Raw genomic sequence first — 24,756 nt, 5'->3', positions numbered from 1 at the left:
TTCTCTTGTACGTTTTCTGTGGGGTAGGAGTTGTACTGCAGGAGCATGTGCTGTAATTGTTGACTTCCTGTAACAGGTGTTTTCTGCAAAGAAACAAAGACAGATAACTTTAATCAACATTTAGTTGTTAATCTAATTTTGAAAGCATTTCAGAGTACCAAGAAACAAAATTTACATTGCAGTTGAGTGCAGTGGATCTCTTACTAGTCCTGTAACAACCTGTTAGATCTCAAAGGGTGCTTGATGACTGGAGTATTAGTAATTAGTATGAAAGTACCATGTCATGATCTTCATTGACAAGTTTTATTTCATTTGTCAACTATGTCTCTGTGAAATTTTCACCATTTTAACCCCTTGAGTAGATTCTGGCCACATCTCACTTTGCTTCTTTTTATAAAATATAGCTATGATGTTACATATATATTTTTTAAAAAAGTATTTTAAAGGCTCTCTTAAGCTTCTTGGGTTTTGCAAACTATTTCTAACCTAGTGAGGCAGTTACATTTTAATCGCATGCTATAATGGTACATTTCATCAGTTTCAAAGGCTCAGAAAAGTCTTACCTGTGGAAAAAGATTCAGAAGATTTTTGCCTTTAATTCCATAACTGAATTTCATAGATTTGCCAGTAGTTCAGTGTTTTAAAACCTGTGGTATTCATTGGCCTTGCTGAAGTTCCTACCAACACATTGTGTTTTGTTTCTTGGTTTTTAAAATTGAATACTCTATAAGGTAAAATCAAAGAATTAGTAAATAATTCTTCTAACAAAAACTTGGATTATTTACTCATATTTTTATGCTGTTTCACTTAAGTCACTTTTCACTGTTTCAGGGTTAACAAAAATATTCAGTCATAAATAACACGGTTTATTAATTTTGAGTTCATAAAAAATGTCATATAGCCTTAAGTTACACAACAGAATCAGATTCTAAGACTTTTATCATCAAAGCTAATAATTTTGTGAGACATCAAATACAGTGGAGAAATCTTAAGTTAGACTTTACATGTAACTGACTATGAGCAAGTCATTTAACATGTTTAAAACTACAATCTGGTTAAAAAAGAAAACAAAATTCTATTGGTTCTTTTTCAAGGATTGTGTTCCACCATCTCTCAGAAGACCTCATTTCCTATTTCAGAGGAAATAGGTCATCACACAGGAATTAGTTTCTTCTTCCTTTATATTTATGTATCCTTGTTAGCATCCTACTTAATTCCTTTATTTCATTATTTTGTCTTACTGATTTATAACTAAAATACAGTAATAATTCTAATATTTGTTGAGCTCTTACTCTGTACCAGCCATTGTTCTGTGTGTTTTCTGTATATTAACACATTTAATCCCTTCAACACCTCTTTAAGGTAAACACAGTCACTGTACTCATTTTACTCATGAGGAAACTGAGGTCTAGACAGTCAAGTAACTTCAGAGACACACGGTAGGAAAATACTAAATCATGGATTTGGAAGCTCATCTTACTTGGGGCATTTTTCTTAAGCTTCATGCTGTATTCTAACTCTAGCCTGAGTTGTGCTTTCTTGTCCTTGCTCAAGCTTTTCTTTGCCCTCTTAACAACCAGCTGAAATGCTTTTTTGTCCACTTAGCGTATTTCTTAGCGTATGGTTCTGAAGGACCATATAGTGTAAGCTAATTAAGTAGTCAACATTCAAGATTTTTTAAACATTTTTGTATTTGCATATAGTTGACACAGGGTTACACTAGTTTCAGGTGTATGGTACAGTGATTCATCTTCTCTGTTACGCTGCATTTAGAAGTGTGACTACACTCTCATAGCACACAACACTGTGATATTATCATTGATTGACTATATTCCACATGCTGTGACTTAGTTATTCTATAACAGAAGCCTGTATCTCCCTCTCCCCTTCACCTATTTTGCCTGTTCTCCCCCATGCCCCTTGCTCTGGCAAGCATCAGTTTATTCTCTATATTTATAGGTCTGATTCTGTTTTTTAGTTTACTTATTTGTTTTGTTTTCAGAGTTCACATAGGAGGGATATCATAGGGTTGTTGTCTTTCTCTGTCTGATTGATTTCAGTTAGCATAATACCCTCTAGGTTCATCCATGTTTTTTCAAATAGCAAGATCTCCCTTTTTTATGTCTGTGTAATATTTCTCTCTCACTCTATCTCTCTCTATCTATCTGTGTGTGTGTGTGTGCGCGTGTGTGTACACCATATTTTCTTTATCTGTTCATCTATCAGTACTTAGGTTGCTTGGTAGGCTGTTGTAATGCCGCAGTAAACATAGAGATGCTTATACCATTTTGAATTAGTGTTTTCATTTTCTTTGGGTAGGTACCCAGTAGTAGAATTATTGGGTCATGAGATTTTCTGTTTTTAATTTTTGAGGAACCTCTGTACTGTTTTCCACAGTGGCTGTACCAGTTTACATTCCTACTAACAATGCATAAGGGTTCCTTTTTCTCTATGTCCTTGTCAACCTTGTAATATTTTGTGTTTTTGATTTTAGCCATTTTGACAGCTGTAAGGTGATAGCACATTTTGGTTTTGATTTGTATTTCCCTGATGATTAGTGATGTTAAGTGTCTTTTTATGTGTCTGTTGGCCAACTGTATGTCTTCTTTGGAAAAATGTCTATTCAGGTCCTCTGCCCATTTTTAATCATATTGTTTCAACGTCAAGTTGTACAAGTTCTTTATTCTAGATATTAAGTCTGTATTTTTTTCCAAGTTTTTATTTATTAGAGAGAGAGAGGGAGAGAGCATACACGAGTACAATCAGGGTGAGGGGCAAAGGGAGAAGCAGACGCCCCGCTGATCAGGGAGCACGATGCAGAGCTTGGTCCTGGGACTCCAGGATCATGATCTGAGTCAAAGGCAGACACTTAACCAACTGAGCCACCCAGGCACCCCTGGATATTAAATTTTTATTGGATGTATCATTTGCAAATATCTTTTTCCATTTATTATGTTGCCTTTTTTGTTTTGTTGTTGGTTTCCTTTGCTGTGCACAAGCATTTTATTTTGATGTGGTCACAATAGTGTATTTTTGCTTATGCTTCCGTTGTCTTGGAGGACTTACCTAGAAAGATGTTGTTTTTGCCAGTGTCAGAGGTGTTACTGCCCGTGTTCTCATCTAGGATTTTTATGGTTTCAGGTCTCCCATTTAGATCTTTAATCCATTTTGAGTGTATTTTCTATAGTATTAAAAAGTAGTCCAGTTTCATTCTTTTGCATGTAAGTAGTCCAGTGTTCCCAATACTATTTTTTGAAAATACTCTTTTTCCATTGTATATTCTTGCTTCCTTTGTCATAGATTAATTGACCATGTAAGCATGGGTTTATTTCTGCATTTTCTGTTCTGTTTCGTTGATCTATGATTATGTTTTTGTGTTAGTGCCCAACTGTTTTGATTACTACAGCTTTGTAATATATCTTGAAATCTGGAATTGTGATACCTCCAGCTTTATTCTTCTTTTTCAAGATGACTTTGGCTATTCTGAGTCTTCAGTGGTCCATATAAAATTCGATAATATTTATCAACATCTAGGTTTAAGTTTCAGCTCTGCCTGCCACTTGGTTTACTTTGTGGGCAAGTTGCTTTCTATCTTTTTAAAATGAATCCATATGTACTTCACAAAATTGTACTGTAATGATTAAAGAGGGTAAGGTATAAAGAATGTACAGCAAAGTGCCTGGCAAATGACAAACTGAACTCTATACCACCTCTTGGGGTTTGAGGATTTTTCTGAGTGTTGCAGGTTGTGTGAGACTGGGGGTTTTTGATTAGTCGTTGTCATTGTTGGGTTTTGTTTGTTTTTTTGCAAGGTATCTCTAGGAGGTACCTGTCACCCTCATCTAATCATTATGCTACATGCTCAGAGTGGGTGTGTAAGACCTACTTAGGGTGCATTTTTTGTTTAGGAACCATTTTTAAAGGATTTTTTTTTTTTTCTGGGCATGGATGGTTATTAGAGGATTTTCCTTTATGCTGTTCTTTAGTAGAGTTGAAATATAAGTCATAAAGGAATTTCAAATGGTGCCTAAAAAGCTTACTGTGGAATGTGTCAATAGCCTATGTATTTATTTTTTTTCTTATTTTTTCCAGAAAATTTGGTGAGCGGCCTCCACCTAAACGACTCACTAGGTAAGCATTATATTAGTTTTTCACCCAAACCTTTCATGAAAATAGCAGGTTCTATTATCTTAAAAACTGTATTAGGTGCTTCTCAAAAGAAGTTATTCAAATAGTGGTATCTAGATCATAAGCTTATTCCCATCCTTCCCCACATCCTCCCTCCCTTGCCCCACTAAAAAGAGGATAATAGGATATAGTTCAAAGGGGAAAGTGAAACCTTTCAAGAATTAATCTTGAGTATTACATAGTTAACATAGCAAGGGTGACAAATAAAGATAGCTTCTTATATCTAGCCAGTCTAGCTGCATTTAGCCAGTCACAATTTCTTGATTATAGGTGGCACCTGAAAGACATTTCATAATTGCTTTAGAAAAGAGTTTTAAAGAAAACATGATTTTACTCACTTTTAAGGAGACTATAAATATTACATTGTGTTCTAATAATGTAAATTATTTTTACAATATACAGTTTAATTCCAAATATAAGATATAAAGTATTAGTCCTGAAATGATTTTTAAGTTTTTCAACAATTAGCAGTTGTAAAATAAAAAGTAGAACACCTAGTTGCACAGTTACATCCTAGATTTAATGTTAGTCCTGCATTCTTACTATCTTCCTAGAAAATTACGTGCGAATATAAGCATATACTTGTCTTTTTATCTTTATTTTTTTTAGTCTGGCATCATGCTCTACCATTGTTCTGGACCTTTTAACTCCACTTACTCTACATCTTCTACTTTGTTATCTTCCATGTTTCCATAGTTTGTCATGACCTTCACACTACTCCTTATTTAATATTTTACATTGATGACCACTGGGTTATGTCTACATTATTGTTATTATTAAAAAGCTGTTGCTCACAAAGTATGATAGGGACATGCCAAAAGGACACAGAAAGGGAACCAGTTTGAAGAGGTTCCCTTTAGTCAAATCATGGGTACTTCAATCTTCAAAATAAATAATGATAGGAATAGAAAAGAACGCATAGAATAAAATACAGTTTAAAAGTCTACATTGAGTTAAAGAAATGATTCTATAGTGGAGGAGAGGAACTCTTTCTCTTATAGCAGAATTCCACCTAATAAATATAGAGGGAATGATGGAACTAGGAAATCATACTTTGGCAACCACTACAGTGATAATTGTTTCAGGCAAAAATCATCAGTGAATGCTTAAACTATTGGTCTAAAGTCTGGTGAGAAACAAATATTCACTTAGACTCTAAGCATATCCTCACTAAGTATGTATTAATTATAAAGTGAACAATAGTACCATGACCTGAAGAAACTTGGCAGACACTACCTTAATGAAGCGATCTAAATTAACATCACTAGTAACGAACAAGTAAACATCATGTGCATCCTGAGGAGGATAACACAGTGTCACTTTTGTGATGTTCCAGCCAGAAATGCATAAGCTTGGTCTAAGCATAAGAAAATGCCACAGGCACAAATGAGAGACATTCCATAAAATAAATAGCATTTATTCTTCAAACCTACCAAGACCATAAAAAACAAAGACTGAGGAATAACAGATTAACGAAGACCAAAAAGACTGACAACTAAATTCAATTAAATTCAGGGTCAGGAAGAAGCATTTTTCTATTTTTTTAAAGCTGGAGTTAGCAAATGTTTTCTGTAATAGCCAGATAATAAACCTGTTAGACTTTGTAGTCCATACTGAGGCTGTTGTCACTTCTCATCTCAGTTTTTATATCCCCAAATCAGCTATATATATCAATACATAAGTGAATGGTATGATTGTATTCCAGCTCAACTTAATTTACAAAAACCGGTGGCTATCCTTATTTGTTCTGAGAGCATTAGTTTCTCAACACTGCCTTCCATCCCCTACCCCTACGTAAAGGACATTTGTGGGACAGTCGGCAACATTTGAATAAAATCCATACACATAAGTATTTCTATCAGTGATAATTGCATTATGCTTGTTTAGTATATGTGCTGCTGAAGCGAGCACTCCATTATGCTTGTTTAAAGCATGTCTTTGATTTTAGGAAATTAACACTGATGTATTCTGGGTATAAGAGATTTATGTCTACAATGAGTTCTTAATGGCTTAAAAACATAAATATGGGGGTGCCTGGGTGGCCCAGTCTTTAAGCGTCTGCATTCAGCTCAGGTCGTGATCCCAGAGTGCTGGGATCGAGCCCCGCATCAGGCTTCCTGCTCAGTGGAAAGCCTGCTTCTCCCTCTCTCCTCACTCCTCCTGCTTGTGTTCCCTCTCTCACTCTGTCTATCTCTGTCAAATAAATAAAATCTTAAAAAAAACCACCATAAATATTATAAAATATTGATGTTCAGCGAGTATGGAGGAAAGGGGACTAGGAATTCTTTGTACTATTTTTGCCGCTTTTCCTATGTCTGAAATTACTTAAATTTTAAATAATTTCTAAAGACGTTGAATACAATTACATGTTTGTATATATCTTGAAGAAATTCTAAGCAGAATTACTTAATTCACATTCAGATGTTTTTGTTTTGTTTTGTTTTTTTAAGATTTTATTTGGTTATCTGACAGGCAGAGATCACAAGTAGGCAGAGAGACAGGCAGAGAGAGAGGAGGAAGCAGTCTCCCTGCTGAGCAGAGAGCCCCATGCAGGGCTTAATCCCAGGACCCTGGGATCATGACCTGAGCCGAAGGCAGAGGCTTTAAACCACTGGGCTGCCCAGGCGCCCCCACATGTGTAGATGTTTTGAAAGTTACAATTTAATAATAGATATTTTTATTTTATTACTAGTAGAAATAGATTGGTTCCAGAATGACTCCTAACCATAAAATATATTTTGGTCAATAAATCACTTGATTTTAATAGACACCTCTGTAAAAATAGGAAACATAGTGATGATAATAAATATCATAAGCAGATTGTCCTTTCCTTTAAGTATATGCAGTAATATAATTAGGTCCTGTCTACTTTATCATGATTTTTAAGTAATTTTACCTGTTTGGAAAATTTTAGTAAGCTTTTAAGTCATCTGCTCTTGGCTAAGATGGAACAACAGGGACTGGAATTACTCTCCAAACTGAAACTGCTAAAAACCTGGACAAAATTAAAAAACAATGATTTTCAAAATCGTAGGTGGTAGGCAAGAAAGGACAGTGATCCTTGAGAGACAGGAAACAAGTGAGGAAACAAGTGAGTGACGTAAACTACCACAAATGTCCTTTACGTAGGGGATGGAAGGCAGTGTTGAGAAACTAATGCTCTCAGAACAAATAAGGATAGCCACCGGTTTTTGTAAATTAAGTTGAGCTGGAATACAATCATACCATTCACTTATGTATTGATATATATGGCTGATTTGGGGATACAAAAACTGAGATGAGAAGTCACAACGCCTCAGCAACAAACAACACAGTTGCTCTAGCCTAGTACCTAGAGAGTTTCTAAAACATTACATAGGGAGGAAGAATCCAAGTGGAGCCTGGTTAAGCACCTTGAGGTGAAGATATGGAGCTAGGTGTCTCGGGGTTCACTGTGGCTAGAGTTCCCACGGCAGAGAGCTGGAGAGGAAAGAGATCCACAGATCTGCAGAAGGTCCCTTCTCATCTTCAGAGTATTGATCAGCACACGTGTGTTGGGAAACTACCTAAGGCTGGAAGATAAAAATCAAGTTGAAGGAGGGGCCTGGGTGGCTTAATGGGTTAAAGCCTCTCCCTTCGGCTCAGGTCGTGATCCCAGGGTCCTGGGATCCAGCCCTGCCTCAGGCTCTCTGCTCGGCAGGGAGCCTGCTTCCCTTCTTCTCTCTCTGCCTGCCTCTCTGCCTACCTGTGATTTCTGTCTGTCAAATAAATAAATAAAATCTTTAAAAAAAAAATCAAGTTGAAGAGTTGGAGGAAAAAATTCCCAAAGCTCATACTACAAACTGCCTTTTCCCAGCAGCTAAAGTGGAAAAATATTACACTTCATGATCCATCTACTAGAGTACTACTACACAGAAGAGTTTTCCTTTAGTAGTGGTGCAAAAGTTGGCCAACATTAAATGCTGCTCCGGTTTTCCCTAAGAAACCTTAAAAACAAGATTGAAAGGAGATTTTTCTAAGTAACTTGAATGTATACCAGAATAAAGCTCAATAATATTTCTAAGAATAGAAAAATATCAAATACTCAAAAGTAAGATTTATTGAGTCTTGACATCTAATCAAAATACACCAGTCATACAAAAAGTAGGAAAATATCCATATGGAGAAAACTCAATTAAAACCAAGCCAGGAGTGACATACATGATGGGAATCAAAGACATTATAGCAGTTATTATATTTGTCTTCTGTATGTTCAGTATGCTAACATTGGAGTTTGCCTGTTTTTTTGTTAAATGATAAGATTTTAAATATTTTAGTTTTTGTGGTCCATGTAGCCTCTGCTGTAACTACTCAACTCTTAGAACAAAGCAGCCTTAGACCGCATGTAAACCAATGGACATGTGTGTACACTGGAGTACAGTTTTCTCTCACAAAGAGGGGTGCATCAGATTTGGTTTATAAATTGTATTGTGATCTCTGAGCTAGAGGAAAGATTGAACAAGTTAAATAGGGGATATGGAAGATTAAAAAGGTATCTAAATCAAATTTCTAGAGATGAAAATTAAAACATTTAAGATGAAATACACTTGATGGGGATTATTACAGATACATGTTGCTGAAAGAAAAACTAATGAACTTAAAGACATACCAATAGAAACTAGCCAAAGTGAACATAAAGAAAAGGTCTGGGGGTAAAATAACATCGTAAGTGAGCTGTGGTTTATGTTCAAGTGGTTAACATCCAAGTAATTGGAGTCATCGAAGGGGGAGGTATGACTAAAAGGAAAGATGAAGAAATAACAGCTGAAATTTTCCTTAATTTGGTGAAAACTGTTAAAACCATAGTTATGAGAATTCAGTAAACCCAAGTGAAAAAACTACACTGGAACATATCATAATCATATTGCTTAAAGTTAGTGATAAAGAAAATGTTAAAAGCAACAGAGAAAAAAGATACATATAAAGGAAATTCTCCCTTGTTAGGAAGAAGACAATGAAGCAAGAGCTTTAAAGTACTCAGAGGGGGAAAAAATGCAGCAACCTAGAATTTTATCCCCAGGCAAGACAGAATAAAGACCTTTTTAGATATAAAAAACTAGAAAGGAGATAACAAATATTATAAATAAGTTTCTGCTAACAAATTCAACAACTTTTGAAGAAATGCACAAATTCCTTGAAACTAGCAAACTGCTGAAGTTTACTTAAGAAGAAAGAGATAACCTAAATAGCTCTATTAACTAAAGAAATCAAATTTGTAATTAACAAACCTTCCCACAAAGAAAACTATAGGCTCAGATGAATTTACTTTTGAATTCTACCAGACATTTGAGAAATAAATCATGCCAGTTCTTTATATACTCTTCCAGGAAATTGGAGAGCAGGATATTCTTTCTGGTTCATTCTGTGAGGACAGAGTTGTCCTGTTAAAAGCAGGGCAGAGACATTTTGAGAAAATAAAACTATAAACCAGTATCGCTTATGAACACAGATGCAAAAAGTCTTACATTTTTACAATGAAAATGACAGTATGGCTTTATCTTAGAAATGGAAATCAGTGTAATTCAGTATATTAATGGAACAAGAAGGAAAATCATATGGTCATCTCAGGGCGTTTGGAAAAACTTTTGACATTAATTCTTGATCAAAATTCTCATCAAACTAGGAATAGAAGTATTTCCTCATTCTGAAAACGTATACCTATGACAAAAACTAAATTTAACACGATACTTAATTGTGAAAGACTGAATGTTTTCCCTAAAGATCAGGAACAATGTAAGGTTGTCTCTTTTTACCACTTCCATTTAACATTGTAAATGAGGTTCTAGTTAGTACAGTAAGTCCAGGAAAGAGAAGAAAGGCATCCAAATTGGAAAGAAAGAAGTAAAACTGTCTTTATTTGCAGACATCATGATCATCTATATGGAAAATCCTATGGAATCTATTTTAAAAAGCTGCTTAAACTAATAGGTGAGTTTTATCAAGGTAGTAGGAAACGATCAACATATAAAAATGAATTGTATTTTTAATATGAACAGTGGAAATTTAGAATTTAATAAAAATGCTATATTTAATAGCATCAAAAATATGTAATTTTTATGGGAAAATCTGACATAAAACATACAAAAACTATATACTTGAAAACCTTAAAATGTTGTTGAGAGAACTAAATAAATGTTCTGGGAACAGAATAGTCAATATTGTTAAGATGTCACTTCTTCCCAAATTCATCTATGGATTCAACATAATACCAGCCAAATACCAGTGGACTTTTTGTAGCAATTGACAAGCTGTTTCTAAAATTTATATGTAAATGCAAACAACCAGACTACCCAAAACAACCTTGAAAAAGAGCAGTAGAAACTTAGACTATTTGTTTTCAAAACTTAGTAGAAAGCTATATACAGTAATCAAGGATGGTATTGACAGAAAGATAGCCAAGGTAGATCACTATAACAGGTAGTAGCTAGAAGCAGTTCTTATGATGTATAGTCTTCAGTCAAGGTGCAAAGGCAATTTAGTGGAAGGGTTTTTAACAAAGGATTCTTGAGCAATTGGATATCCATACATCCCTACCATTTACATACACACAAACTAACTATGATACGTGTCTAGAACCATATATAAAAATGAGCTAAAATTATACATAAATATAAAACTTCAAATTATACAGCTTTTAGAAGAAAATACAGGAGAGTATCTTTGTGATGTTGGGTTAGACAAAGATTTCTTAGATATAACACCAAAAGCACTGTCTCTGAAAAAAAAATGTATAAATTTTACTTCATCCAAATTAGGAATAAAGCATTTGTATCCAGATTATGAAAAGAACTCCAAAAAGTCAATAATAAGGAAATAACTTCTTTTTTAAATGGAAAGATGATTTGAGCAGATACTCCAGACAGTGTGTATGTATGGTAAATAACAGTTGAAGAAATGTAAAGTAAGGCCACAATGAAAGGGCAGGGCACCTGGCTGGCTCAGTGGGTTAAGTGTCTGCCTTTGGCTCAGGTCATGATCCCAGGGTCCTGGGATTGAGCCTCACTCACATCGAGCTCTCTGTTCAGCGGGAACCTGCTTCTCCCTCTTTCTGCTGCTCCCTCTGCTTGTAGTCTCTCCCTCTCTGTCAAATAAATAGCTAAATAAAGTCTTTTAAAAAAGCAAAAAATAAAACCTTAAAAGACCATGAAGAGATATGTATTAGAACAGCTAACACTCTTATACCCTGGTGGTGGGTAGGTAAAGTAGTATAACAACTTTGGAAAATAACCTGACATTTTCTTAAAAAGTTAATATATTCCTACTGAATGGCCTAGTCATTCCATTTTTACATATTTAGTCAAGAAAAATTAAGACATAATGTGAATACAAAAACTTGAACACAGATGTTTATGGTATTGTTGGTTACAGTAGCCAAACAGGCATAATCCAGACATCCACTAGTAAGTGAGTGGATCAACAAATTGTGGCATATACTACAATGGATTTCTGTTCAGCACTAAAAGGAATGAACTGTTGGTATATGCAACAACATAGATAAATCTTCTAATTATGATCAGTTTTCAAAAGAAGTAAAAAAAAAAATAGCTATTTACTATATGATTCTGCTTGTATAAAATTCTAGGAAATGTAAACTAACCTATAATGGCAAAGCCAGAACCAGTGGTTTCCTGGGGACAGGGAGGAGTAAGAGGAGGAATTACAAAGAGGCAGAAGGGAAACTTGGGAATGATGACTATCTTCATCTGGATTGTGGTTGATGGTGTATCCATATGCCAAAACTTATCCAGCCATACACTTGAAAATGAATATGTTTTATTATTTCAATTAAATTTCAGTAAAGTTGTAAAAGATTTTATTAGCGTTGTCCTTTAAAAATACCTTAAAAGGAATTAGTGTATCTTCTAGGGGGAGAATTCAGTTATGCTTTTTAAATCTTTTTTAAGAAAAGAGAATGAACTTACAGATTATAATCCTTTATTATCTTTTTAAAAATTATTTTTATTTTTTAGAAAGGGAGGGAGAGAGAGAGAGACAGAGGGCACAGGAAGAGGGAGAATCTTTATTTATTTATTTGACAGATCACAAGTAGGCAGAGTGGCAGGCAGAGAGAGAGGGGGAAGCAGGCTCCCCTGCTGAGCAGAGAGCCCGATGTGGGGCTCGAACCCAGGACCCTGGGATCATGACCTGAGCCGAAGGCAAAGGCTTTAACCCACTGAGCCACCCAGGTGCCCCAAGGAGAGGGAGAATCTTAAGCAAGCTGAATGCCCAGTACAGAGCCCAACACAGGGCTCAATCTGAGATGATGACCTGAGCTGAAATCAAGAGTCAGATGTTTAACTGACTGAGCCACCCAGGTTCCCCCTTATTCTTTATTATCCAAGCTAATATAAAGCAAATTTAGTAAAACATTTTGTATCTTACAGAAAATTGGAATGTAAAATCAATGTCCAGGTCTGTGATAAAAATTTAATTTTAAGTCCAAAGTTAAAAATGAAGCAGGAAGTTTTCCCTTTTTTTTTTTTTTTAAGATTTTATTTATTTATTTGACAGAGAGATCACAAGTAGGCAGAGAGGCAGATGGGGGGGGGGAAGAAGGCTCCCTGCTGAGCAGAGAGCCCCATGTGGGGCTCGATCCCAGGACCCTGAGATCATGACCCGAGCTGAAGGCAGAGGCAGTTTTCCCTTTTGATACTATAGCAAATATAGGTTTCCTCTGATTCCTTTTAATCTTATTTTCCCATTTTTCCTTTAAAGAGTTTTCGCTGTTAGGAAAACTTTAGTGTCCTTTATTCTATTAAAAATGTTTTTAGGGGCACCCGGGTGGCTCAGTTCGTTTAAGCATCTGCCTTCTGCTCAGGTCATGGTCCCAGGATCCTGGGATGGAGCCCTGAGTCAGGTTCCCTGCTCAGTGGGGAGCCTGCTTCTTCCTCTCCCTCTACCCCTCCCCCGTCTCATGCTTTCTCTCTCCTGCTTTCTCTCAAATAAAAATTTTTTAAAATGTTTTTAAAGGAATTTTATATCTCTTTTAATTGTGATGTGGATAGGTAGGGAACTAATTCAGAGAGGGTCCCTTAAAAAAATAAATCTTTTAAAACTACCCTATTCTCTCCTTACCCTCATCTTTCACATTAAGCAATATTTAAAAATTATCTTTTTATTTAAAGGACAGTGTTTTGGGTAGTGCTTAGAATATAGTTCTATCTTGGAAAAAAAAAATTTAAAAAAAAAGAATATAGTTCTATCTACACGAAATGTAAGTTTTTGATAAGGATAATTAACACCATGTACTACTCAGCATTATGATCAGTTCACTTTTTTTCTTTTGAATATGACATTCTTTCAGAAACACATATATAGAAGCAATTGAGTGCTAACTTACAAGGGCATCCTACTCTCTTTTAAATAATCCCCTTCATGAGGCTCATGGGTATAACTGATTGTGGATTCAAACACAAAACAGAATAACCAGACCTTATATTGATGTATAGAAACAGTTGTTCTTTTATTGTGGAGGCTTCTCATTTTGCATTTAGAACCTGGGGTCATCAGTGAAAATACTAGTTGCATTGCAAGTAGGTGTCTTTCTCCAGGAATGCTGAATAGATTACAGTGAGCATGCCCGTGCCTTATGTGAGAGTGTGTCTGAGCTCTGCCATTATGACATGGAGTGGCACTGTAACTCGTGCTTTTAGAAAACATAGCTGTTATTCAACTTAAGATGCCATTGTACCAAGAGACTTCACCGTGTTGTCAATAATCGGGTTAGAGCTGGAATTTTAAATGTGCTTAAGTTATAGACAACCTTCAAAGGCATGTACTCTTAACTTTCTTCCCCTCTCCGATACTGCAGATTGGTATCCACTAACTCATGCATTTGCTTGAATTCATATACTATTGGGATTTCCTTCATAAGGTTCTTTTTTTTTTTTTGAAGCCCAATCCTCCTTGCTTTCACTACCATACGTCTCTTCTCACTGTACTTACACATACCTCTATTACTCTCCTGGTCAAACTATGGAAAAACATAGTTGCCATTGCCAGGCTCTTCCTTGGCTTATTTTCGGCTTGTCTCAGAATAAGGCATAACATCTTAAGAGGACAGTTAAGATTTAACCTCCGTATGTGTTGTTTACTTCAACACAGGTTATATATATTTTATAAATATATGTGTATTAATTTTGGGATTCTTTTGTCTTTGAGTGAGCCCCTTGTTTTCTTCTTTTTGAATCTCTTCTTGTCCATAGCATGCAGTTTCGAGAAGCAGCTCACCAGTGCCTAATGAGAAACTCTTTTTTTTTTTTTAAGATTTTTTATTTATGTGTTTGAGATCAACCAGGCCTAGATATCTGAGAACTAAGATGATGACCTACTTTTGAATTTCAGTACTCCCTACTGTTACATGTTATCAAAATCCTCAAGTCTGATTTTTCTCTACACGGGAAGAGCCTTAAGTAGTGTTTCCAAAATAAACTTAAATAAACAGACACTTTAAAATAATAGGACACAGAAGTATTGTTCTATTAGTGGTGATGACCCAGTCCTTACAATGTAATGGCTTTGTCTATTTGGGAGGGGGAATAAAAATGACAAGAGTTTATGAAAGGATTTGTCTCATAGCTGTGAGTCAGGACTTAAAGCAGTTTACCTCTATATCAACTTTCTTAGAATTTCATAGAATTACGTATGGGTTGTTCATTTTATTTTTATTACAAGATAGAATGGAATGAGATTTGCCAGCATTCTCCTATGAACATGACCTATACTGTTGTTTGGCCTTGGTCACCAATAGATAACAGAAACCTAGTGTAGCATCCTTAATGTTTCCCTAGTATTATGAGAACAGACTGTTAGCCCTATCCCTAGATAGTCATTTTCAAAACTGGCACTTGAGGGAAAAACGAGAGATCTTGGTCTGGTTTGATAGTTGGGTCAGTACTGTATTACAGTACTGTCTTGAAGATTTAAGACTGAATAGCCTGCAGTGAAAGAATTGGTTTTAACTTTATGTGAAAAAGTTGCTCTAAAACTTCTTTGAGTAGAGCATTCTCCATTGCAAATTGTAACTGTTGTGGAGCTCGCTTTGAAAAGTGGTGTCTGTGATGATGTGGTGGACTACCTGGGGAATCTGACAGAAATGGGACAGCTCCATGAGTGGGTGTTGGGGCCTGGGGGCTGGAGGCATGAGTCTGGACACCTCCTGGCAACAGTCCAGAGGAGAGGTGGGAAGAGTCCAGTTGAGGATTCCAGGCTGTCAAGTGTCCCCAAGTCCAGTTTCAAGGAAGAGTTTTTTTTTTTTTTTTTAATAATTGTATTAAATGTCAACCATGTGATATACTTAATTGGTTAAACAAATCAGAATATCATTATTCATTCTGTTTTACAGCTTTTCTTTTAAAATTATCTTTTTGTTTTTTATTGCCTATGCAGGGGTCGCAAATGCTTTCTGTAAAGAGCCAAGTAGTGCATGTATTTTAGGATCTGAGGTCTATATGATATTAGTCTCCTTTTCTTTTTCACAATCCTTTAAAAATATAAAAGGCATTTTTAGTTCCTAGGGATTATGGAAAAAGGCTGCTGGCATAGTTTTTTAAACCTTGGTCTATAGTAGTGTTTACCAAAGTGTGCTCTTCAGCTGTCTAAAATGTTTGTGGCTCTTGTATAAATGGGTTTCTTTTCTATAAGATAGTTCATGTTGGAACTTCTGTTATTTGGATTTTTAGAAGTGACAGATATCTAATTTGAGAAATATGGGGACTGAGCCTGTTGGTAGGATGACTAGACTTCCCTTGTGGGTCACTTCCCTCCTAGAGTAGTTGGGGCTGTAGCTGTGATTGCTTCCAATTCATATGTCCACCCCACCAACACACACACACAGACACACACAGCGTAAATCACATATTAGTCCCTTGGCCCAAACATGGAGGTAAATGAGTGTATAGTAAGGGGCTTTTATAGAAGAATGGGAATTAGCATCATAAGGACTTTTTTTTTTTTTTTTAATTTATTTGACAGAGAGAGATTGCAGGTAGGCAGAGAGGCAGGCAGAGAGAAAGGAGGAAGCAGGCTCCCCGCTGAGCAGAGAGCCAGATGCGGGACTCTATCCCAGCACCCTGGGATCATGACCTGAGCTGAAGGCAGAGGCTTTAACCCACTGAGCCACCCAGGCGCCCCACCATAAGGACATTTTTTAAAAATGAATTTTGTTTGCAGTATAAAAAGTTCCAAATTTGGGGCGCCTGAGTGGCTCGGTGGGTTAAGTATCTGCCTTGGGCTCAGGTAATGATCACAGGGTCCTGGAATCGAGCCCCACATCGTGCTCTCTGCTCAGCAGGGATTCTGCTTCCTCCTCTCTCTGCCTGCCTCTCTGCCTACTTAAAATCTATCTCTCTGTGTCGGGGGGAAAAAAAAACTTTATAAAAAAAAAAAAGATTCAAATTTATAAAGGAAAACACAGCCAAAAAGGGACAAATACAGTGACAAGCAGTTTGAACATACTAACCTAGCATGGCACTTGCCATGATTTCCTGTTAGTAAAGATAGTGATAAAAACAAAATTTTCTGCTTTTCTAAACCTTAAGCTTCTGTGTGTTGAGTAAGCAGACTCTTTGAAAAGTAGTTGCTAGTTGCTACCCAGTGTTCTTCACATAATTTTTAATTGGTTTTTATTCAGAATGAATATTTTGTGTTCTAAGGAATCATTAAATGAAATTAACAAAGAATGTGCTTCAAACTCATTAGAATAGTAACTCTTACAAGAAATTGAGTTTTAACTTTGTCATTCTTTTTAAGAATTCAGTAATACAGAATAGTAATTTTATTAGTAAGATTCTTACAATACCTAGATTATGTTTTCCAATGATAAAATTTTCCTTATTTTTTTTTTTTAAAGACAGTGGATGATTTTGCCATTTTATTGGAATACTTTTGACTTTCTCTAAACAAGTGGTTTTCAACCCAGGTGACCTCCCATTTGCAGTCCCCTCACATTTGCCAGTATCTGGAGACAGTTTTGGTTTTCATAGTTTGAGGAAGGGTGCTGCTGGCTTCAGATGGGTAGAAGCTAGAAATATTGCTGAACTCCTTCCGGTATATAGAACAGTCTCCTTGTAGCAAAGGATTGTTTTGCCCAGGTTGTCAGCGGTGCTGAAACCGAAATTCCTCCTGTTGGTGAAACCCTACTCTGTCTGGATGAAAGGCACATGGGTTGTCATTCTGTGGGCCTTATTATTTAATTGTGTTTCTTTGGAATATGTCGGCTTTGTTTGTTATCACTCCTTAAGAATGCTGGATGAAAGGATCAAACTTTAATTACCAGAAAAATGGGTTTGATGTTCTATTAAGGAAGCAGAGGGCTTTTTTTCCTTGCTGAAAGAAGCTATTTGGCAAATTAGTCACAAGACATCTATTATTAATGGTTATCTGAAGGTTCTTGTTGCTTTTTCAAGAATTCGTATTATAAATGTGAAGGGAGAGGATGAAAACTGCAACTGTCATCTTTCACTCACATAAACAACTTGAGATCCTGAAATCTTTTGTCACAATCGTAATTATATACAGCTACTTCCAGTACGAGCAACTAGCGTGGTGGCCAGTCCTGGGGTATGGGTTCTCTGTAAATCTTTAATTGGGGGAAGATGGGTAAATGTAAGGTTTCCCTGTCATGCCCACAGACAGTGCGCCTTGCAAGTCAGGTAACATGCCTGATCATTTACCTGCAGGCCCTTTTCAAGTTTGCTCTCAAACTTCAGTGGAAGTGCTGCCACGCCTTGCCCTCCTACTCCCTACCCTCTTCTCAGAATAATAGTAGTAATAGAAGAGTTTACTGACACTTGGTATAAGTTAGTCGGGCTAATAACTTAGTTTAAATATATATGTACACATCTATTTTACAGGCAAGAAAACTCAGGCTTGGTAAAGGACAAGATTTAAGCCTCAGACTTTTGTGCGTGTATGTTTTACAGCAAAGCTGTGCTTTTAACTGTTGTGAAGTATCCGACAGTATAATTTTGTCCTTGAGAGTTGGACTACCTAAGTTTGAATTCTGGATGTTTAACCTCTCCCAGTTCTAAAATATGCCTATAGTGTGTCTTAGAGAATTTGTGTTCTGTTCGTAAAGACAAACATGCCAAGTAATTGCTGAATGATATAATAGAGATTATAGATGTAAATAGATTATAGTGGAGTGAAATATACTTAAAATTTTTCTTTCCAAGTACATAACAACTTCTCAAGTTTCTATGCCAAGAACTGGACTTCTCCACCAGTTTTATCAAGATACTGGCCTTCTAACTTTGCCCTTGGTTTCTTCTCCACACTGAACTCTATGGTTAGTCAACTGACAACACCTCAGATACTTTATCATCATTATCCTTTCCATGCTGTACCTCATATCCAGTACTCAGCAGTTTTGAGAATATGCTGTCTGTATTCCCAGCTTTGGAATGCTAGTGGGAATTGGCAACATCATTTATGGATTCCACCACGGCTGGTCCTTTGATGCTGATCTTCTGTCATTTTACTTGTCCATAGTTGGCTGCTTTGTGCCATTTCTTTGAGGGTGTTGCCAGATAATCATGGCTCTCTTCTTACCATTAAGATGTTACGGTGACTTTTCATTTTACAAATATTTGTTTACAGTTAATCCTGTTAGCTGCCATCTGTTAGATTTCTTGCTAAAAATAAAGTAACCTTGACCTCTGCAGCATCTTACTTTTTGATTTTTACTCTCTTTCAAGGTTGTCCCCTTCCATAGCATTTCTACCCTTTACTGGTTCTTCACCGTTTCCTTTTAAACATTTTCTTCTTGACTCTCCTGTCGCTGTACTTTCTTTCTAGGAGATTGTATTCACTGTGGTGGCTTCATGTGTGAACTACATGCCAGCAGGCCTCACTTTTGCTCCCCAGGTTTGTCTCGGGAACTACAGATGGGAATTTCCAACACCCTATTGAATACTTAGAGCCTGGAAGTCAGGGCCACTTCAGAATTGCTATTTATCAAACAGAATCTATTAATCTACACTCACTTTTCCCAGAACAAAAGATAGAATTAGCAAGTCTTTCCATCTTCCCTCCTACTATCTTCTATTACCTCTTTTTCAGTGTGTCAGTGTGTTTTTTTCAAGTTTATTTTGTCTCAGTGCTTTCTAATCCTTTCTCTGTTCCGCCTCTAAAAGGGAAATTAACTGAATGTTTTAAAAACCTGAAGATCTCTCATTGCCTTTTTGTCCAGATTGAAAATCCAGATTCCGTAGTGCTGTGTTTTTCTAGAAGGGGTTTTTCCCAATTCTCAAAGAGAAGGAGTGATTTTATTTATTTATTTATTTATTTACATTTAATTTTTTCCCCCAGGTCTCTTAAAAATTTTATTACTTGCTACCACTTTTATTATCATCTGTCACAGAGTGATATTTGAATTAACTTAAACTTTTGGAATTAGTATGTAAGTTTACAAATGTCACATTTTCAAGGGGTTTGATAAACCTTTCACACCTGGACTCTACCCGCTGTGTCCCCTTTCCTCACTGGCATGGCTCACTTTTGAATTTTCAAGAATTGTTTCAGTTCCCAACTGCCATGAACTGCAACACACTAGGCAAGACATTCACAGTGGTTTTAAGAATCTTCTTACCTTCCTGCTTTATGAGGATTAAATGAAGCAGTGCACATCAGATGCTTATATCTGGCATGTAGTAAATATTCGAGAAATATTGGCTGCTGTTTTGTTGTTGTGTCTACCTTATTCCTAAGCCTACATCTCCATGTACCTGAATGTGCAGGGTCTCTGGTGTCTTTATATGTACACTCCCAGATACTGGAATGCCTTCTTCTTTCCTCTTCCCACTTCCTGTGTCTGCTCCTCTTCCTTTTGAATTTAACTCTTCTAAGAAATTTTTCCTAGTGTGTATAGTTAACCCTTACACAACAACATGGGTTTGAACTGCATGGTTCCACTTAATATGTGGATTTTTTTCCTGATAAATCCAGTACAGTACAGGATTTTCCTTATGATTTTAATAAGATTTTCTTTTCTCTAGCTTACTGTTTTATAAGAATCCAGTATATAATATATATACAAAATATGTGCTGATCGACTATGGTATTGGGAAGGCTTCTAGTCCACAGTAGGCGCTTAATAGTTAAGTTTGGGGGAAGTTAAAAATTACATGCAGATTTCTGACTGTGCAGGGTGCTGGCTCTCCCAACTTTCACGTCATTCAAGAGTTAACTGTAGTTCTTTCTCACCCTTCCCCTCCTTGACACAAATATTCCCTTGGTGGTGCTTTTTGTTCCTACAACTGAGTCATGTATTTTGTTACAATTTGTTTTCCAAGTTCTTGTCTTCACTGGACTTTTAAGCTCCTTGTCAGCAGTAGGGTTTAATTCTCAAGCTATTGGATCTCAATGTTACCTGCCCTGCCTCACAGCCAGCAGGTTTTCAGTAAGTAGCTGCACATGCTGCCATCTAGATTATCTCATTTAATCCCCACAACCACGCTGTGTTAGGTCTGCATTATTATTTGACTGGGTGAGGTGAGATGATTTGCCCCAAGCCACTTTGTACATGCTAGAAGTCTGGAACTCCCTACATTTAATAATGTAGTTACTGCATAGCTGTCCTCTTAATACATTTGTCTTTTATTTACAGTATAAATAAAGCAGCATTTAATGCATTAAAAGTGCTTGTTGATTGTTTTTGCTTTAATTTCATAATGCGTAAAACATCTAAAGAATTGGGACTCTGCAGATTCAGAATTGTTTGATCTGTGTAGACCTTGTATACTCTTGTTTTGCTTAGCAAAATAATTGAGAGAATAAGTGTATTTCAGACAGTGGAGTTTTTATGCAGCTTATGCATAATAGGCAGTTGAAGTAGTTTGTATTTCAAAGAATTAACATTATTTTTACCCAAAATTTAATTTAGTTTTTCACTAATTTGAATTAACCTTTACTAAATTTTGTTAAGTCTTGGGTAACATCCTCCAGGGTAATTATGTGTTTGTGTACACGTGATAGCCTTTTCATAGTCTTCATGTAAAGCTGTTAATTTTAAGAACATGTAATAATAGTACATATAATAAGTTTGGGTGACCTAGTGATTTGTTACAGCCTTGTATTCATTGCGAAGTACTGATCCTACTAGCTGGGGAGATGGCACTGGTGGTGGTGGGAATTAGATTATTAAATATAGAAGTGTTGCATGTCATTTTACAGAGAGTTGAAAGTAAAGTAAGCAGTGTATATAATGATTCTAGTTATTCTATAGAAGTTGTAATTATTATTTAATTCAGTTATATCATAAATTCCAGGAATGACGGACAGTTTTTTTTTTCTTCTTCTTCTTTTTTGACAGTTTCTTCTTTTAAAGGATAAAATATGGAGTCAAAGATGAACAGTATTTATTGTCCCATTGTATAATATTCTTTATATTTAGTTATTGGATTTGTTCTGCTTTTTTGTTTTCATTTTTATATTTGCTTATTTAAAAATATATTTAATCATTCTTTTCATCACAGAGCATACTAATATTCTAAATCTTACCCCTGTAATAGTAATAATTTATATTTTATTTTAGGGAAGCTATGCGAAATTACTTAAAAGAGCGAGGGGATCAAACAGTACTTATTCTTCATGCAAAAGTTGCACAGAAGTCATATGGAAATGAAAAAAGGTAAGATTATTGTTTTTCTGATGGGTAGTTAATTGTAGCTATCACATGATTTTGTAAGTGATGTATTAATATACAAGTTAGGGGGTAGTTTCTTTTATTGGGTTGGTTTCCAAGTACAAAGTGAAAAATAGGGGTTTTCTCTCTATTGAAGGGGAGAAACAAAGTGAACTGTGGCATATTTAGTAAAGATGATGTGGCTAGATCTCTGATGTCATGAAAGGAAATAATCCATAGTTTGCCGGGATGGGGGGTGGACTACATGATATTCCCTTAAGTATTTCTGTGGTACATTAGCTCATTCAAAAAATAGCTCTCCTTCTGGTGGAAAATGTAGTTTTATAAACATGTGAACCGCCCCCCCCCCAAGTACTTTTGAAAAGGAGAAGGCTAAAATAAATACCTGAATTGAACCATGGAGTGATTATAAAGCTCTCCACCCTGACCCTTTGCCTATTCAGGTTAAGAAAAATGGCAACACTGAGTTGGTACTCAGTCTGTACTCACACACTACAGAACTAACCTGAAGTTGGATTCGCAGAATTAAAGTATAACAAAGTGATCTTCATATTTAGTATTTGCTGCAGTATCTTATGAATTTCAGCATTTGGGTTATATAATTATGGACTTTAGCTATTTGTTTTTTCATTTGGTTGCTGGAATTTTCTTGTCTTTGAGACTTCTTTGAAACTGCATTAACTATTTCGTGAACGAAGGCTGCTTGCAGGGGAAGATGAAAGATTTTTTGGATTGTGCAGAAAGGCCCCAAACTGAAGTGTGGGAAGGAATGAAAATTCAGGCTTGAGTGTTGGGTGGGTTGAAAGGGATGACTGGTATTTTAGAGTTTATGAGATAAAGGAAAACTTAACATAATGCATAAGAGGAGTGAAATATAACTGCGATTAATTTCTATGCTGGAAGAAAGTTTAGAGGTCTCTTTCTTAAAGTCCTCTCAATCCAAGCTGAGATGCATGGTGAAGCTGTTTAATTAATAACTTTATCCTCAAATAGGATGAGCAAATGCAAGCAAGATTTAGGACTCATTCTGCGAAAGTGTATGTTCTTATTCTTACTGAAGCTCACTAAACTTCTGATTATTTTATCTTCATTTACTAATAAAACTTAGCCATCTGGTTTAGAATTAAATATGGGAAGAAATTGGTATCTACAGTTTGGGACAGAGTCAAGACAAGATAGTGGCTCCTTTTTTTCATGAAGTCGATACTGGATATTCTTTTTTTATTGTCTTAATGAAATTGAATGTGTGTACATGTGTAGAGCAGATAGTTGGAGAAACAGAACAAGTAAGCAGCCTCAGTATTTGATGAGTCCAATAGGCCAGTCTTGCACCTCATAATAAACCGGAAGAAGAAACACTTGCCTTTTATTCAGTTCCTGACTTGGACCAGACTGGAAATGCCTTACAGATATTTTAAAATTTTAATCCTCAGAATAATCTTGTAAAGTCAGCATGTTACAATCCTCATTCTGTTACTGAGGAAACTAAAGATCAGAAACTTTAAATATCCCCAGGTTCCTCTTAGTTTAGGAGTCGATGGAGCCAGGATTAGGACTGCTGGGACTATAACTCCAAATTTCATATTCTTATTGCCCAAATTTTCGTAGCTTTTCATTTTGTATCTGAGTGTTGGTCACACAGAGTAAGGCTTGAAGATGGAGGAGTTAAAGATGCCTTGAGAACACAAAGTTTGGGGGACCTGGGTGGCTCAGTGGGTTAAGCCTCTGTGTTCTGCTTGGGTCATGGTTTCAGGGTCCTGGGATCGAGCCCCCGCAGCAGTCTCTCTGCTCAGCAGGGAGCCTGCTTCCCCTCTCTCTTTGCCTGCTTCTCTGCCTACTTGTGATCTCTCTGTCAAATAAATAAATAAAATCTTTAAAAAGAAAAAAACAACCCACAGGAACCTGGGTGGCTCAGTGGTTTAAGCTGCTACCTTCGGCTCAAGTCATGATCTCAGGGTCCTGGGATCGAGTCCTGCATCGGGCTCTCTGCTCGGCAGGGAGCCTGCTTCCCTCTCACTCTTTCTGCCTGCCTCTCTGCCTACTTGTGATCTCTCTCTCTCTCTCTCTCTCTCTCTCGCTCTGTCAAAAAAATAAATAAATAATCTTAAAAAAAAACAACCCACAAAGTTTGTGAACTTTGCCTTAGGTCATTCCTTTACCATCCCCTGAGTGAGCCTAAGCTGCATCTGATGGAAATGGGAGTAGATGTGTGTTGATTGCAGCAATGGTGTTCTTGCTCTGGGATTTTGAAGGTGCATTTTGGTACAACTGGATTCATTCATTAATTCATTTTTTTCCTTTATTTTGGTTAGCAAATTAGGTGCCAGGTACTATGCAAAAGGATCTTTCCTGGGAATTTGGGAAGTTGTTACATCATTTAATACTGGATAACTGAGGCCCTGTAGGGAAAGCGCAAAAGAACAACTACTTAAGAGTTATGTTGCCTAAGTCCAAATAAGGTTCCTGCTTGTTATTTACTATTGAAAATAAATGAGGGACACCTGGGTGGCTCAGTTGGTTAAGCCAATGCCTTCAGCTCAGGTCATGATCCTAGGGATTTTGGGATTTAGCTCCACATCTGCCTCCCTGCTCAGCGGAGAGTCTGCTTCTCCCTCTCCTTCTCCATCTGCCTGCCAGTCAGCCTACTTGTGCGTGCTCTCTCTCTCTCTCTCTCTCTCTCTGTGTCAAATAAATAAAATCTTTAAAAAAGAAAAGAAAAGAAGTGAGTACAAAGCTATAGTGGCCCCTCAAGTAGGTGATTTAAAGATTACCCTTTGTTGTGATTACCTTCCTTTTCAGTTCCTCTTTATTTGGGTATGGTCTGGCCTGTCTAAAACAGGAGATAAAGGAGAGCTTGAAGAATCTAAGCTTCTAGCTTCCAAAGACTGGAGAAATAATAATGAAAA

At 36.4% G+C, this 24,756-nt stretch overlaps 1 protein-coding gene across 4 annotated transcripts in view; it reads left to right on the top strand.

Annotated features, from left to right (window-relative positions):
* Positions 1–24,756, top strand: part of RBPJ (recombination signal binding protein for immunoglobulin kappa J region) — a 226,110-nt gene that overhangs the window by 177,433 nt on the left and 23,921 nt on the right. For all 4 annotated transcript variants that reach the window (XM_045997264.1, XM_045997265.1, XM_045997262.1 and 1 more), the window contains 2 exons: positions 4,093–4,131; positions 21,740–21,835. In XM_045997264.1, the coding sequence (XP_045853220.1) occupies positions 4,093–4,131; positions 21,740–21,835 (135 nt within the window). The remainder of the gene's footprint in view (positions 1–4,092; positions 4,132–21,739; positions 21,836–24,756) is intronic.

The sequence above is a fragment of the Meles meles genome, chromosome 2, assembly GCF_922984935.1.
Source record: "Meles meles chromosome 2, mMelMel3.1 paternal haplotype, whole genome shotgun sequence".
Lineage (NCBI taxonomy): Eukaryota > Metazoa > Chordata > Mammalia > Carnivora > Mustelidae > Meles > Meles meles.
This window is presented reverse-complemented; position numbering and strand designations above follow the sequence as displayed.